The sequence below is a fragment of the Prunus avium genome, chromosome 6 (genome assembly GCF_965620075.1).
Source record: "Prunus avium chromosome 6, drPruAviu1.hap1.1, whole genome shotgun sequence".
NCBI lineage: Eukaryota > Viridiplantae > Streptophyta > Magnoliopsida > Rosales > Rosaceae > Prunus > Prunus avium.
Genome location: NC_142289.1, coordinates 1,359,846 through 1,375,105, shown reverse-complemented (window position 1 = coordinate 1,375,105; position 15,260 = coordinate 1,359,846). Strand labels below are relative to the sequence as shown.

The following is a 15,260-nucleotide window of genomic DNA, read 5'->3' as shown; positions in this document are numbered from 1 at the left end:
GAGTATTGAATTTTGAGGCAACGGTCTGAGTTGATGTGTTCTAAAGCAACCTTTCTCTGAGTGCAGCCTAACACAAATATCTGAGGAGATCTCTTCATGAGTCTCTCAACTTTGGCCTGTCTCTTGTGGACAGGAATGTAGGGGATCCAGTCCATCTTGAGCTTTTTCATTGGAATTATAACTCGTTCGTTGGCTCCCGGCATGTCATAATCAGTTGCGTCAAAGCCTAGTTGATGGCAAGGCGGGGAAGCTGATACAATGGCTACCACCACAGGGATCAAAACATATTCTCCGACATCTTGTTTATGAATTTCGGTTGTTCCGAACAGATAGAATTTGTTGTTGTTGGCATTGATCTCATGATGATGCAGCTTTCCTCCCTCTTGGAATGCTTGTTCAAGATGGGAGAAATCCCACTTGAATTCGTTGTAGACAGATTCCACGTGATACCATGAAGTACAAACAGGAAAGGCAGCCTTCCATAGATCCTTCAGGTTGCGGGGCTCATCGGAGTTGCAGGGCTTCTTCTTGAGCCGCCGCCGCTTTGGCAATGGCCGAGCGGTGTCTTGCTTAGACGCCTTGTTCAGGTGGGTGGTCTCTTCCATCTCTATGTGGCTGGCCTTCCTCTTAGTTCCTCCTTTTTTCCCCATTGAATTTGATTGTTTCTCTTCTTTGATGAAGTTGAACTTGAACTTGAACTCGAACTCGAACTCGAAGGAAGGGCTGACTGATTAGATAGTTTATTAAGAATCACGTGCAGGTTATAATTTATATAGGAAAGTGGCAGTGGAGAGTTCCTAATTCAAGTAGGCTAGTTATTTACCTTAATCTTTCTTCCTTTCTTGCTTACTACGTCTTCATAATTCAAGTAGGTTTCTTAGTTCAAGTAGGATCATCAACAGAATTCGAAACAACTTCGACCCAGAAAAGGTTTAAAGAAGAAAGAACCGTTGCTTTTGTTATTCTGTGGGGTTTCGAAAAAGACAAAAGAGGACAAAAGGGCACTGAAGAAGAGATGTGGGCTTAGTATATGTATATAGAAAGTCCAAAGAAACAATTGAATTTTGCAAGTGGGCCTGTCTTCGAGAGATATGCTTTATTTCTGAAAACGAGCGTGGGCTTTGTCTCCAAGACTAATTACAAACTTGGTCCTTTTTTTGGGTCTAAATTACAAAGTTGGTCTGCATTGATGATTCTGGTTCTGGTTTAAAAAACAAAAACAAAAAACAAAAAAAAGCTAGTCAACTTTAAGTCTTCCTTCCAAAATGAGCCAAATTGATAATTATGATAGAAAATAAAATAGGCCTAAATTTTTGTCTATTTACAATTTCTCTTGATCAATCACTTTTGACAAAATACCAATTATGCTCTTACTTAAATTATACTAAATAAAAAAGAAATTAATATAATAAGAGCAAAATTATTTAATAAAAACAAAATATCAAACAAAAAGTTGTTTATTTTGAATAATAAAATAAAACAGTGTTTGACGTTTTCTGTAATTAACCTAAAAACCGAGGTGCCAGAGCTAAAGTTGCATTTTCGGACATCAAGGACAAATAAAAATGAGAGACAAAACCAACAGCTCCCAGACCAGACCATTTCAATTCCAAGTCCACTGCGTAAACTCCCATCCCAAACATCAAAATTTCAAAGTCATCTCTCTCTCTCTCTCTCTCTCTCAAAACTGAAAATGTCGGACGGAGCTTTAACGGTCCTCGACGGGAACCACCTGAGAGCCATCGACCTTTCTCTGCCGGAAGCTGAGGTCAGCCTCACGGGAGCTCAGGTCCTCGACCTCGCCGACTCCAAAGCCTCCTCGTCTCTCTTCGGCCTCTCCTTGCCTCAGAGCCTCAAGTCCTCTGCTCTGAAACGCATCAGCCTTCAAGACGACGACGTTTTCCGCCTCAAGGAGCTAGATCGCGAGCAGGCTCTGAAGGTGATCACGGACTACATCACAGCGATCGCCGATGAATTAAAAGGTGCTGCTTGCATACCTATAATATATGATATTTATATACATTGTGTGATATGTTATGTTATAGTTCCGAAAGCGAGTTTATGATCAAGTTCTCGTCGCCGATGAATTAAGAGCATGAATGTGCTTATGTGTTAGTGGATTTTGGCATCCGTGTATGAGGTTTTTATTTTTTTGCTTTGTTTGGTTGCTGAAAAGATTAGGAAAAGTGGAGGAAAGAAATTGAAAAGCTTGAGTCTTAGATGTCTTATGTGATCTAGGATCTAAGAACTGATTTCTCCTATATTCACTCTCATTCTGTCAGCAAGAATAACAAATTATATCTGACTGAGATTAGGAAATCAGCTGTTTAGAAAGTGCCTGGCATCAACAGAAATTGGTTTTGGAGAATTTTGAGTTAGCCAACAAGCATTTGGACTATGGAAGTTGGAGATTGAGATGTTGTTCTATTTTTAGAAATATGATGAACTGAAATATTTCAAAATTTGATTATGAAAATAATGCATGCTTATGCTTGAAATTCTGTCTTCACACTGCAGATGATCCACTTGTCATATCTGTCTTGGATGGATACACTCTTCGACTGTTTTTAGAGGATGAGGATGATTTTGCAATGCTAGCAGAGAATCTGTTCACTGATCTGGATGTAGAAGACACAGGAAAGATCAACAAGAATGAGATCCGGAATGCACTTGTTCACATGGGAGTTGAGATGGGCGTTCCTCCCATTTCAGGTTCATATCGAATTCTTCGCTTTCGCTATTAATTTTAAGATTATTCAAAATATTTGTTATCTGTAAATGAATAATTGAACCTGCACAGAAACTAATTAAAGTTCTGTTATATTTGGTTGGTTCTCTAAAAAAATTTCTCGTATGACTCGAGCACTTTTTTAAACTATAAAGAAAAGAAGAAAAAGACTGCACCTTCTTGGGTCCATGGATGGCCTACTAGTAGGGAGGATCAAATTTAGACCAGACTATTTCGATCCTCATGAGTCAGATTTGTAAATTGACTGTATCCATTTATTTTGAACATGCGATTAATACTTTCTAGCATCCTCTTTGTTTGGTTTAAGTTTGTTATTGCTCACCTTCTCATACTTTAGTTTTACTGTTATATTCTGAGTGCTAGAGTGTATCTTGTGTATTCTGATGTGGACTTTGAGACTTTGCATGAACCCTAAACCTGCAAGAGAGAGAGAGGAAGCTTATTTTGGACTTTGAATACTGTAGACCCTTATCATACTAGATTTCTCCTAAGGGGAATGAGGACTTTGATTACAGTAGTCACATCAGGGGAATGAGGACGGAAATCCTCTTAAGCTTTGTGCCTAGATTTCCCATCTCATTTTCCTCAAATTGTTTAATCTATGCCTAAAATACTTTGAGATTATTCATATTTTGTGTTTTGCAAATGAAGATTTAGTACAAAGTTTCACTTATAATGATTTAGCTTGTCTTTTGCGCTATTAATTTGTGCATATGTTGAGATCTAGCTTGTCATGAAGTACTTAATCCAGTCTGTAGAATTTATAAACCGTCTATTCCATATTTGATGTTCGTAGTTGTAGAGTTGATAATAATTAAAATGGTGCAATTTAACAGAATTTCTTCCTCTAAGTGATATCTTGAAGAAACACGAAGCTGATGGGGAAGAAGAACTGGGCCAAGCACAATTTGCTGAATTACTCCAGCCTGTCCTACAAGAACTATCAGAGGCCCTGGCAAAAAAGCATTTTGTTTTTATCCAGAACATCAAGATTGTCAATGGTTCCAAGCTAAGAAAGGTAGTTCCTCTTCCCCCATCTTTTATTTTAGTTCTTTTATGAACTGTTCTTCATTTGGTTGAATATTCCTTAATTTATCGTTTAGGAAGCTTGATCTCTACTTGCTATATGGGAACTGAGTAACTAGTATTCTTGACTCTTCTTCATTGACCAATACTATCTTGAGCTACTTATGCTGCTAGTTCTGTTCTTCCATAACCCGTACCCTTTATCTTAGTGGCAAATATAGTATTGATATTTACCCCCCTGTTATTTGGAGAACTAAAAGAAACTTGCTTTAACACTGGTAATTAGGTTGACCTAGCATTGCAACCCTGTTTGGATATGCCTGTCTCGGAACCATTTATTGGTTTCGGAAGTTCAAGAATTTTAGTCACTGTTGGCACAAGCCTATATTTATGTTATGTGAATGCTTTTCAACAAAGTCTGACAAACTCCTGAAAACTATGCAGCTTTTGGCAGATGAGAAGCAATTGAACATTATCGTAGAGAAGATATTGGAAGACAAGCACCAAGGAAAGGATGGCTCGGGGAATGCAGAAAGAATCAGGAGTTTTCTTGAAAAAAATGGGACAGAGTTGGGCTTGCCACCATCCGAAGCGAACGAGACAGTGGCCCTTTTGTATGATGCAGTGTTTGCTGATTTAGAGGAAGCAGGTGAGGATAAATTTGGAAATCTTGTGAAGCAGATCCTGGAGAAATTTGCAGAGCAGCTAGAAGCAAGCCCTGTTTTTCATGATATTTGAGCAGCTAGAAGCTCAACTGTCAGAGCTGCTTGTTTGTGCAGATAAACCATTTTGGATTATTTGATTACATGTCATTTCCCCCAATCCATACAGCCAAATACGAACAAAATTACATTTTGTAATATCTGTGTGTGCTAGAATCGTTGAATTGATAGCATGGTTTAAGGTGATATTTTACACTACTTTTAGGCCTTTGATTGGCTGAGTAACAATCGATTATAAAAAGTATACAAGGCAGATAGAAGCTTTCAAGTTTCACGGCATTGTGTTGTGTTCATTGGCATTAGTTTTTTGTGACTTGGGCTAGAATAATTGTACTAGGAGCAATTCCACCGCAGCCCCCCAGCCCGGGCAGCAGGGGGCCTAGGCCCTTCAATCTGTATCTAGCGCTACAAAACAGCCCAGGCAAGTTGTGGGCTCCACCAACCCTGGCAGGCCCGAAGGCAAGAACAGCCCGAGCTGTTGTCTGAGGGCTGCTGATGTCAGCAACAACAAAAAACAAAAAAAAATCTAAAATAATACCAAAAGTTTCAATTTTTTTAAAAATAAATACTTAGTTATATTCTTCACTTTTTACACCAAAACTCTATATAAATTCATCTCATCATATCTCATGTGAATTGTTATTGCCATGATAATGGGTGGAAACACAACAAACCTTTTGCAAGTATTGCCACTATTTACATGAATAGTAACAGCATTGCCTTACTCTTGCCCTTTGTCATGGCAAATGAGTGGAAGTGCTCTTTTCACAAGTGCTTTTGGCTTAAAAGGAATTTCAAAATAGCGCAACATGTGACCGACACAGATGTGCTTAATGGAAATGTGGTACGGGAAGGAAGCACAGCCGATGTGAAATTGCAATATGTGATAAATGTTTGATGGATTTTGTCGATCCAAATAAGCTAATTGGGAAACGTCGTTTTCTGTAAAGATGGGCATGAAAGGAAAGTTAAAAAACATGTACTTTTTGGACATCCACGTAACAAGATGGGATCCCTTTGTTTTCTTGGTGAGTCTTAACACTAAAACTTCAGCCACGTTGCTGTCTTCCATTTTTAGCCACGGGATCCACTGTCCCTTCCTTAAATCTCATCAATTATCAGTGATCTACAAGTTGCCAAATTGACACGATTGAATATATATACATTCTTTTCCTTTATAACTTCAAAGGATCAAAGGCCAGTTAATCAAGACATTGTGTCCAATCCCTTGCACAAAGAACTTAAAAGCTCATTTGATAATCATTTCAATTTTAGTTTTTAGTTTTCATTTTTCATTTTTTGTGTTAAAGTATAGAGAAAAAAGAGGGAGAATGAGAGAAAAGATGAGATTGAGAGGGAAGATGAGATGGGAGGAGGGAGGAAGGGGTAACAAAAGTGAAAACAAAAACTAAAAACTAAAATCTATTTGAAATTGTTTTTTATTTTCACTTTTGTTACTCTTCCCTCCCATCCTCTCTCTCAATCTCATCCTCACTCCCATTTTCATTCTCATTTTCCTCTATACTCTACCATAAAAAGTGAAAACTAAAAACTAAAATTGAAATGGTTATCAAAGGGGCCCTAAATTAACTTGAAATAATTTTAGTTGTATAAAAAGAAAATTGGTCAATGAATAATATCCTTAGAGAATATCCATTGCAAGGAAAGGGATTGCGAATTACGGTCAGAAATGGCAGTTGAGAAAATTGATGGTTGTGTGTGATAGGCGTTTGGATTTTAAAGTTCTGAAAAAAGGTGAGGTAAGATTATGACAGCTTATGTGGTCACCTTACAAGGACCACAAGAGAGAGCTGGACTCAAAAGCGGGGAAATTATCTTCCCACCTCAGTAGAAATACCACATCATATTTTGCAAACACAAAACAGCATAAACATTTGAGTTGTCCAATAATATTCAGGCAACCCCTTTGCCATCATAATTCAGACATGCAGATTGCAGATACCACGTCTAAAAGCGACCAATCTCAACAAGGTCATGGCATTGAACCAAAATTCAATCTTGTAAAGGAAATAAGACATAATACTGAGCAATGCTTCAGATGGGGAAACAAAATATAACTTAAAGGGAATATTCTGAGGCAGCAAATTACTCTAACAGGCTAGATATACAAGGGGGAATTAAAGCTTCCCTGCTTATTGTCCATGCACATAGATACATTACTATGCGCCACAATACCATAACCAGATCTACTAAATACTGGCTTTACCAGACCTCTCTGTCTTCAAACACTTCATTCTTTGCCATCAGCAGCACGAAGCGAACCAAGTTGAACTGGGGCTTGGGTTCCCACCACCTTAGATGACCCATAAATCGACAGGTCAGTACCTTGTGCCTTTTCTTTCTCAATCTGTTCCTTTATCCAGAAGTATGTAATTCTCAGCCCATCCTATAAGCGAAAAGAATGTGAATTCAAATTAGAAACAGGGAGCAATATCAACACAAGCTAAGGCATAGTTCAAATCACCCCCAACTTTAAACGAAACTTGGTGTGTTCAGAAACTGCAGAATGGATACATCAGATGTCACATAATCTCATTCTATATTTACCTTCAACCTCATGGTGGGAGCCCAGCCAAGTTTCTCTTTAATCAGTGTGTTGTCTGAGTTACGACCACGAACACCCTCTGGCCCAGGAATGTGCTGGATAGGCAGTTTCTTGTCCTCAAAGCTAAGAACTATCTCCGCCATCTCATTCATGCTGACCATCTCGTCACTTCCAATATTCACTGGCTCACGGAAGTCTGACTTTGTCAACCTAAAAACAATAGTGATAATTTAAAAAATGCGTGAAATATGCCTAGTCATGAATAATATGGACACTTTAAGGGGAATTTCAAGCAAAATGTAAAACACAGTTTATATTCAATAAAAGTTGCTGTATCAGAGCCATAATCTAGTATAGGGTATTGTACGTTTTCCCAGAGATGAACCAAACAAATTACACACAAGTTTTTTCTTTCTTCATTAAGTAGATTAATTCCTTTCCCTTCAATAACAAATGTTTTTCAAACATGTAAGATATTTGTTTGTTCATATCTCCCATTCTCATACAGGTACTGGAGTGGGAAACGCCCTCCTAATCCACAGAACTTCAACAATAATTTAAATGTTAGTGCAAAGATTCACATTCAAGTAACCCCGTAAAGGTTTAATTTTGCTGATTCTAACATAATCAACTAAACTAGACTCAGGAAAACCTTGTCAAAACAGAAACAACTGATCTAAAAAACAGATCCATGAAGACCAAGTATTTTGCAGCTTCAAAACGCAAACATTGTGAGTTTCAGCTAGTAAAAGTTTTGAGTTTTTTTTTTCTTTCCAAAACAAAAAATGCTTACCGAAGTACACCTTCTACACATTCATCAATGAAGGTGAAGGATCGAGTCTGAAGTCCATCTCCCCACATCTCAAACTTATCAGTGGAAGTGAGAGTCTTTCTGCAAAAAGCAGCAGGAGCCTTCTCCCTCCCACCTATACAAAATATAGGAGGAAGCAACAAAATTAGGCTACAAATCAAGAAAATTATGCATACATGTCAGTTATCACTGCAATTAAGAGGTCACCTTTCCAGGTTCCAAAAGGACCATAAATGTTATGGAACCTTCCAATACGACACTCAATTCCAAAGTCTTTTGTGTAGTGCTTGCACAACTCCTCGGTTGCGAGCTTCTCTAAGCCATAGGCATCTTGAGGCTACAAATAAAGGTGAAAAGACAAAATTCATTAAATAAGTTCAAACTAGAGTCCAAAATCATAAGCATTAAGAAGCATACCTCTGCAGGCCATGCATCAGACTCCTTCAAGCTCACATTGGTTTCCAGCTGCTTAAACTCAGGGTAAATGCAAGCACTAGAAGCATAGAAAAACCTGCATGAACATATGATTTGAGTATATCTTCACAGCATTTTAAGGCAGTGTCTCAATTATCAACTTAAACATTACCAATTCATACATCTCAGCCAAATGGTACTAAAATTTTCAACCAAGGATAAAATGTACAAAGTTGAGGACATCAAACCTCTTAACTCCATTGATTCTACCAGCTTCCACCATGTTGAAGCTAATCATAGTATTATTGTAAAAAATGACAGAATGGTTGGACTGGATGAAGCCCATCCCACCCATATCGGCAGCGAGGTTGAACACATGGTCAACATTCTTGGTAACCTTCAAGCAATTATCCATGACCCTAAGGTCAACGAGATGGAATTCATGACAGAACATGTCCTCAGTCATGTGCTCGTTCTTCTTCCAATCAGAAGCAATAATGTAATGGCCCTCATTCTTCAATCTCCGAGCAATGTGTGAGGCGATAAAGCCACCTGCCCCAGTAATGGAAATTCGAAGCTTTTCTGAAGGCCAATAAGGTTCCCTCTCGAGGTTCTCATAGGTGTATGCACCGTAGTCATGTCCACCAGTACTCCCCATTCTGCAAGATTAGATTCAATGGAAAAAATGAAGACTTTGGTATTACAATTTACAATCAATTACGGATCAGTTTACTAGCTTTGCTATACAAAGCTCAAAAAAGTTATCACTACTAAACTAACAATGATTAAAGGAAAAGGAACCCAACTCAAGTAACATACATCCTCCAGGAAAACAACAAAACCCAAAAGTACAAATTAGGATCACTAACCGACAGAACTGCTACTTAATCACAGCGCTTGCATTTATGTCACACTCAAAATCATCAAATTAAAACCCACATCCACTGACTAGATATTGCACAGAACTTTAAAAATGATGAAAAAAATTACCCCTGAAAGAGAAGTATAGAAAAACTGGAAAAAGAGTAAAGTAATTTAACACAGTACGTAAAGCTCTTTTAATAGGCAGGAGGAAATTACCACCAAAACATCTAAATTAACATGTAAGAAAGTATAACAAACATGAAATTATAATTTATCACAAAAATTTAAACTACATACACCCAATGGAAGATATAACAAAGTTACAAAGAAAAACAAATAAATCTTCAAGAGTGCTAAAATCAAGCACCCATCTCAGTGTAAAAAACGGAACGAAATTTTAGCACACAACCCGATAAAACCCTGCTATATCAATCAAGCACATTCACAACAGCCGTTATACAAGTAATTCAAAACAAACCCATCAAATGTTACAAATTAAACCCTGAATATAAGTATGAGGAAATGAAAACTGGAACGAACATGAAAGAGCACGGAGAAGAGAGTAGGTGAGAGATTCCGGGAAAACCCAGTTGAGATTTTTACCTTAAAAGAGCAAAGTTTGGTCCTTTGAAACTTGAGAAGCTAAGAAGAAGAGAATGAGAGGCAAAGTGGGTTCAGAGGAGATGGATGAATGGGTATGGGCTCTGAGCCTGTAACGCTCTGCTATATATAGCACCTTGGGACAGAGCAAAGGAAACAAGGCCACTCATTTATTTCAAAGGTTTTTATCACCGTAAATAATTGAGAGAGAGAATCACAGAGACCGCGTAATGGGAAGTTCTTGTATCACAGTTTTCTCATCTCTCAGTCACTCACTCACTAGGGGTTAAATTAAAATTGTTCATCGTGGACTCTTGTATATACGGATCCAAGCAAGTACGGCTGTGAGTCGACGGGCCCCAGCACTTGTCCAAATGAGCAGAAAATTCCCAGAAAGAGGACTTCAAGTGAAAAGGCCTGTTTTTTTGGGCCCAAGAGAAATTGCTTGGAAGCTCCTTTATGTTAGAAGCTTTTGATTTTACCCATCCAAAATGTCTTATTTGGTAACAAATTTTTTTTTCAACTATGAGTTACTGGTTGATATAATAGTTGGGAGCTTCACTAATATACCCAAAATGGGAGCTGAAATTATAAAAAAACTCCATATAAAAAACACTTTATAAACACACCCAAAACCCATTTATTAAATAACAAATTAGTGTTGAAGTTCCAATAAATTACAAGCACTGCCACTATCAAGCCCAACAGAAAAAAAAACTCAAAAAGCACCCAAAACAACCCCAACCCAAATTTATAAAAAAGCCCAAAGATTTTACCATCTCGAAAACAGTAATTTCGTTCAAAAAAATGGAAAACAAAACCGTAACTTCCAGCCCGCGACTTCAATTAACCATCTCTGCCAAACATCCCTTCAGTCACCGTCTTCAACAAAGCGTCTTCTTTATCTCTCGAAACCGAAACTTCATAACCACCACCAAGCTTGATCTACTTTCAAACAAACACCACACACTGACCTCCACCTACAAAACCAAGACAAAATTTCAGAGAACAATTTCAACAAGAAAACGCTTCAAAGGTAAGACATTTACAAACCAAACCTATACTGTAATTTTGATTAATTGCTATAGAGTTCCAGTCTAGGGTAATAACAGTATTTTAGATTCGAATCAAGGACAAAATCTTGAAACTATATTGGATTTCACTATTGCACTGACTGCTTACTATCAGTATTTTAGTCGCTAGTTTACTATCATTCTGATTAATGGCTGTAAAGTTCCAATATAGGGTAATAACACTGCTTGTTTCCTCTGAAATCCTATTTCTGATGCATGTCTACCACTGTAAAGTTCCAGTATAGGGTATTAATACTGCTTGTTTCCTCTGAAATCCTATTTGTAATGCATGTCTACCACTGTATAGTTCCAGTATGTGGTAATAACACTGGTAGACGTGCATTAGAAATAGGATTTCATAGCAAACAAGCACTGTTATTACTATACTGGAACTTTACAGTGGTAGACGTGTTAGAAATGTGCCCTAAGAGCCAATACATTTGATGTAATCTCCTTAGAATACATTTCGTATATGATATATAAAGGGCAAACTTATTTGTTATCTTTTACATCGTGTAAAGAAACAAATGCCCCGGGTATGCTAAATAAGAGATAAAGTAATCTAAAGAAGATTAGATTCGGGAGACCTTTAATCTCTAACTGTAGCATCCCAAAATGTTCCTAATCATAGGTTATCAAATGGGCATTGATAAACCGTCAAGATTAGCACATATTATGTATGCTCAATTGGGAGGATGGTTAGTCTCAAACCATTTGTGTAGTTGACACTAATACAAGTATGTGGGTGCTCATTAGTGAATGAGTACACTGAACGCGATCAACCGTAGTTCTCATATGGAGTATTTATCTATATGTCAAATGAGAACTCATAGTTGCAATAATGCAAATTAGTCCTTAGACCTGAGGCATCATGGTTGTCCTGTGATGCGTTATTGATCTTTGATAGCTCTTAAAGGCAAGCCGTAAAAGATTTGTCTTAAGTGTTGTTGGGATCTCTTAATTCATCATAGGGGCATGTGAATGTACAATAAGGAATCTCTACTTTCAATAAAGAAGGAGAATGTTTCAAGATGTGATTCAGTAAATCTTTGGCCAAAGTATTTTGAGCTTGATTTAGAAAGTTGTTCTTAATCATGTTCTTTTGAATCACATGAGGTTATAAATCATATTAGGGGTTTGACATAAACAATCCGTACCCTAATAATATGATTTGAAACATTGTATAAGAGAAGGATCGTATTGCATTGCAATTCCAACTGAATAGGTTCTTCATCTATTCTGGTTAGCTTGGGTAGCCTTGATATATTGCTAGATGTCACTCTTGGCTTGTGGAAGTCCTAGGATTGATTGTGATCGATCCAAATAAAGGAAGAATTAAAAAGGGGTTTTAATTCCAGTTGGTTAGAAAGAGTTCTAATATTTTCCCACTGCCTTGCTAATTAGAACCTAATGGATCGCACACCTTAAATGGTTAACTTTGAGTAATACAAATGAGAATGAGGAAATCAATTTGATTGATTTGATGTGGATGATTTACTACGTGTAAAAACGTATTTGGGCCTCGATAATAGTTAGAGGGAAGCCCAAATGGTTGGGTATCAAGCCTAAGGGCTTAAGACACCTAAATATTATGGTTTAAGTGTCATAAGGCCCAATTTTGGAAGCCCAATGGGATTTGGCCGAAAATGGTTAAGTGAATGTGTATGGGAATTGTTTCCATAAGCTCATTAACACAAAAACACAATCCAACATCAACCAAATAGGTTTTGGGAGATCAAAGAGAGAAAAAGGAGAGTTTTCAAGAGTGAAATACTTTCATTTTTCAAAGTGGTTTAGATTGAAACCAATCTTGAGAATCTTGCACTAGCATCCAAGTATTCTCAAGATACTTCTTCTCATCTCAAGGTTCCATTGGTGTGGAGACTTAGAGGCCATATACTTTTGTGGCTCACATGGAGGAGAAAGATTAAGGAGCAAAGATCAAAGAGGAGATCAACAAAGAGGAAATCATCAAGAGAAGACTAAACACAAATTGGTTCATATAATTGCTTCAAGGGTAATTAGATCTTATCCTTTCTCTTGAATTTTCATTTATGAAAAACATATCAATGTTCATGGCTTAAGATACTTGGAAGAAGTTTTGTTTTTGAATTTAAACAACCACCTTAGACTTCCGCTGCGATTAATTTGATTAAATGCATGTTTAATATTCAAATGAACTTTGGAAAAATGTTTTGAAATTCCTACAAGACGTGCATTACAAATATGATTTCATAGCAAACAAGCAGTGTTATTACCCTAGACTGGAACTTTACAGTTGTAGATGTGCATTAGAAATAGGATTTCATAGCAAACAAGCAGTGTTATTATCCTATGCTGGAACTTTACAGTGGTAGACATGCATTAGAAATAGGATTTCATTGCAAACAAGCAGTGTTATTACCCTATACTGGAACTTTACAGTGATAAACAGAAAAAACACGAATATACTCAGATTCAACTGAAAAAGCATGCCTCAATTAATATGAAAACCAAATCAAATATCACAAATTTCTAACCACAGCTCAGACAACAAATCCACAACCAAACAGAATCTGAAATCAATCCAAATTATAAACAAAAAGAAATTAAAATCACAATTTAAAACTCAAACGAATATCTAAGTACAAATTAGAACGAAATCAGAAAATCCAATAGCTTACCTCCAAATCAGCAATAACAAAAATAAACAGATAAAATCAAGAAGAATTGTATCTGCATGTCAAATTTAAACTCCAACACTGCAAAAATTAAAAACGAAAACCTAATCAGCAACTTAATTAATCAAACATGAAATCACCATACAAACTAAGTCGTTGAATTTAAAACGTTCATAAGCCAAACACAAACAGAAAACACAACGATTCATACAATAAACACTAGAAAAATACTGAAATGAGAAATCATCATAAGAATCAACTGTGAAAATACGTACATCAGATGCGTTACTGATGAGCTCATGGAGAAAGATCTCCTTCTTGTTGTAATAGGTGTTGATGATCAAACTCAGAAGCTAGTTGATCTCATGGATCAGGACCCGAGTTCACCTCTTGAGTTGTAAAACGACGTTGCCGAGGTCGGCGTATCCAGCTCTTCAAAGGCGACCGCAGAGAGGAAGACGAAGCGGCAACCCCTCTGGCTCTGGAAGTATCGTCGTAGTCGGCATGGTTGAAAATCGGGAACACTGGACGGATCTGGCCATTTTGGAATATATCGTCGGTGGAAATTGGCGATCCGTCGAGATTGGTGCAGGTGAAAGAGAAATCGTCTTCATCTTTGTTCTTCTCGCAATCACCACCGGCGTCGGCGTTTTGAAAGCCTTCGTCCGACAATTGACACCTCAAATCTACAGAGTAGCCACAGAACTCCGCGAGCTTAACCATTTGCCCTGTTCATATCGAAAAAATGGAAATTAGCACCAAATTCAACGAAGAAACTGAAATCAAGTCAAAATTCAAGTAAATTAAGCAAAAATCAAAAGGAAAATAACGAATTGAAGCAGATGGAACAAACCTGCAAAAGAAATGGAGGCATTGGCGGCGAGAACACGTGTGAGGCCACCGACGTAACGGAGATTGTCGTCGGTCTTGTGTTGGTCCATGGCTCTGAGACTGTTTGGTTTACTTTGAAGGCAGCGAGAGGGAAGAAGGGAGAGAACAGAGGAGAGATGTGGGTTTGAAGGAGGAGAGGGGCTTGAGGCTTCAAACCTCAGGGAGTGGTTTTGTTGAATTTTAATGTTCTCTGCATTCTATAGATTCTAAACGAGATCCAAAACTAATTTAATGCTAAAAAGGGTAATAAAGGTATTTCATCTTTGTGTTCATTCATTCTGTATTTCTTCAAAGTATCACTTTCTATTGGCTTAAAGCATGTGTAATGCATGCTTGTCAATTGTTGGTAAATCCGACAGGGTTTGTATATGTGTGGGTTAAACTCAAACTCGAATGTTTGAAATTGTATTCTGAACACGAAATTTATTTTCCCCACATTTCATACTTTGCTATTGTTTCAAACACTAGAAAATAATATTGTATGAGAATTATATTTCCTCCACCTTATTTTACATTTGATTAATTTGATAAATTCAAATCCTAATTTGTTGAATAGTTTCCACTTAGGTTTAGTTGTCTCGTGCTAACACTTTGTGAGGGCAAGAGAGAGAAAAAATATATATTGAAAAATGGGCCTCTCATTATGCATAGCCATTGGTTGAGACCTATACAATTATGGGTTTAGTGGGCAATCTATGAATCAAAAAGACTATAACGAGGAGTTTAGAGTGATGAGCTTATTTGAGGGGTTCAATTCTACCATCAACAAATGTGAGGAAATCAACGGACTTAAACATCTTAAATGGTCTGATGGTGGGATTGAACCCCTCAAATAAGCTCCTCACTCTAAACTCCTCATTGTAGAAGCTCTCAATCTAAACATC

At 37.4% G+C, this 15,260-nt stretch overlaps 2 protein-coding genes across 2 annotated transcripts; one reads left to right on the top strand and one right to left on the bottom strand.

The window, feature by feature from the left end:
• Window positions 1-1,555: 1,555 nt before the first annotated feature.
• Window positions 1,556-4,771, top strand: LOC110754341 (calcium-binding EF hand family protein). Its single transcript, XM_021955401.2, has 4 exons — window positions 1,556-1,982; window positions 2,518-2,712; window positions 3,586-3,767; window positions 4,220-4,771. The coding sequence occupies exons 1-4, from the start codon at window positions 1,694-1,696 to the stop codon at window positions 4,511-4,513; spliced, it is 960 nt and encodes a 319-aa protein (XP_021811093.2). The 5' UTR covers window positions 1,556-1,693; the 3' UTR covers window positions 4,514-4,771.
• A 1,695-nt stretch (window positions 4,772-6,466) lies between these two features.
• Window positions 6,467-9,968, bottom strand: GME (GDP-D-mannose 3',5'-epimerase). The gene is made up of 7 exons (XM_021955340.2): window positions 9,756-9,968; window positions 8,537-8,947; window positions 8,292-8,385; window positions 8,082-8,211; window positions 7,857-7,989; window positions 7,066-7,273; window positions 6,467-6,904 (listed from the first exon to the last, which is right to left on the bottom strand). The coding sequence occupies exons 2-7, from the start codon at window positions 8,944-8,946 to the stop codon at window positions 6,749-6,751; spliced, it is 1,131 nt and encodes a 376-aa protein (XP_021811032.1). The 5' UTR covers window position 8,947; window positions 9,756-9,968; the 3' UTR covers window positions 6,467-6,748.
• Window positions 9,969-15,260: the final 5,292 nt, after the last annotated feature.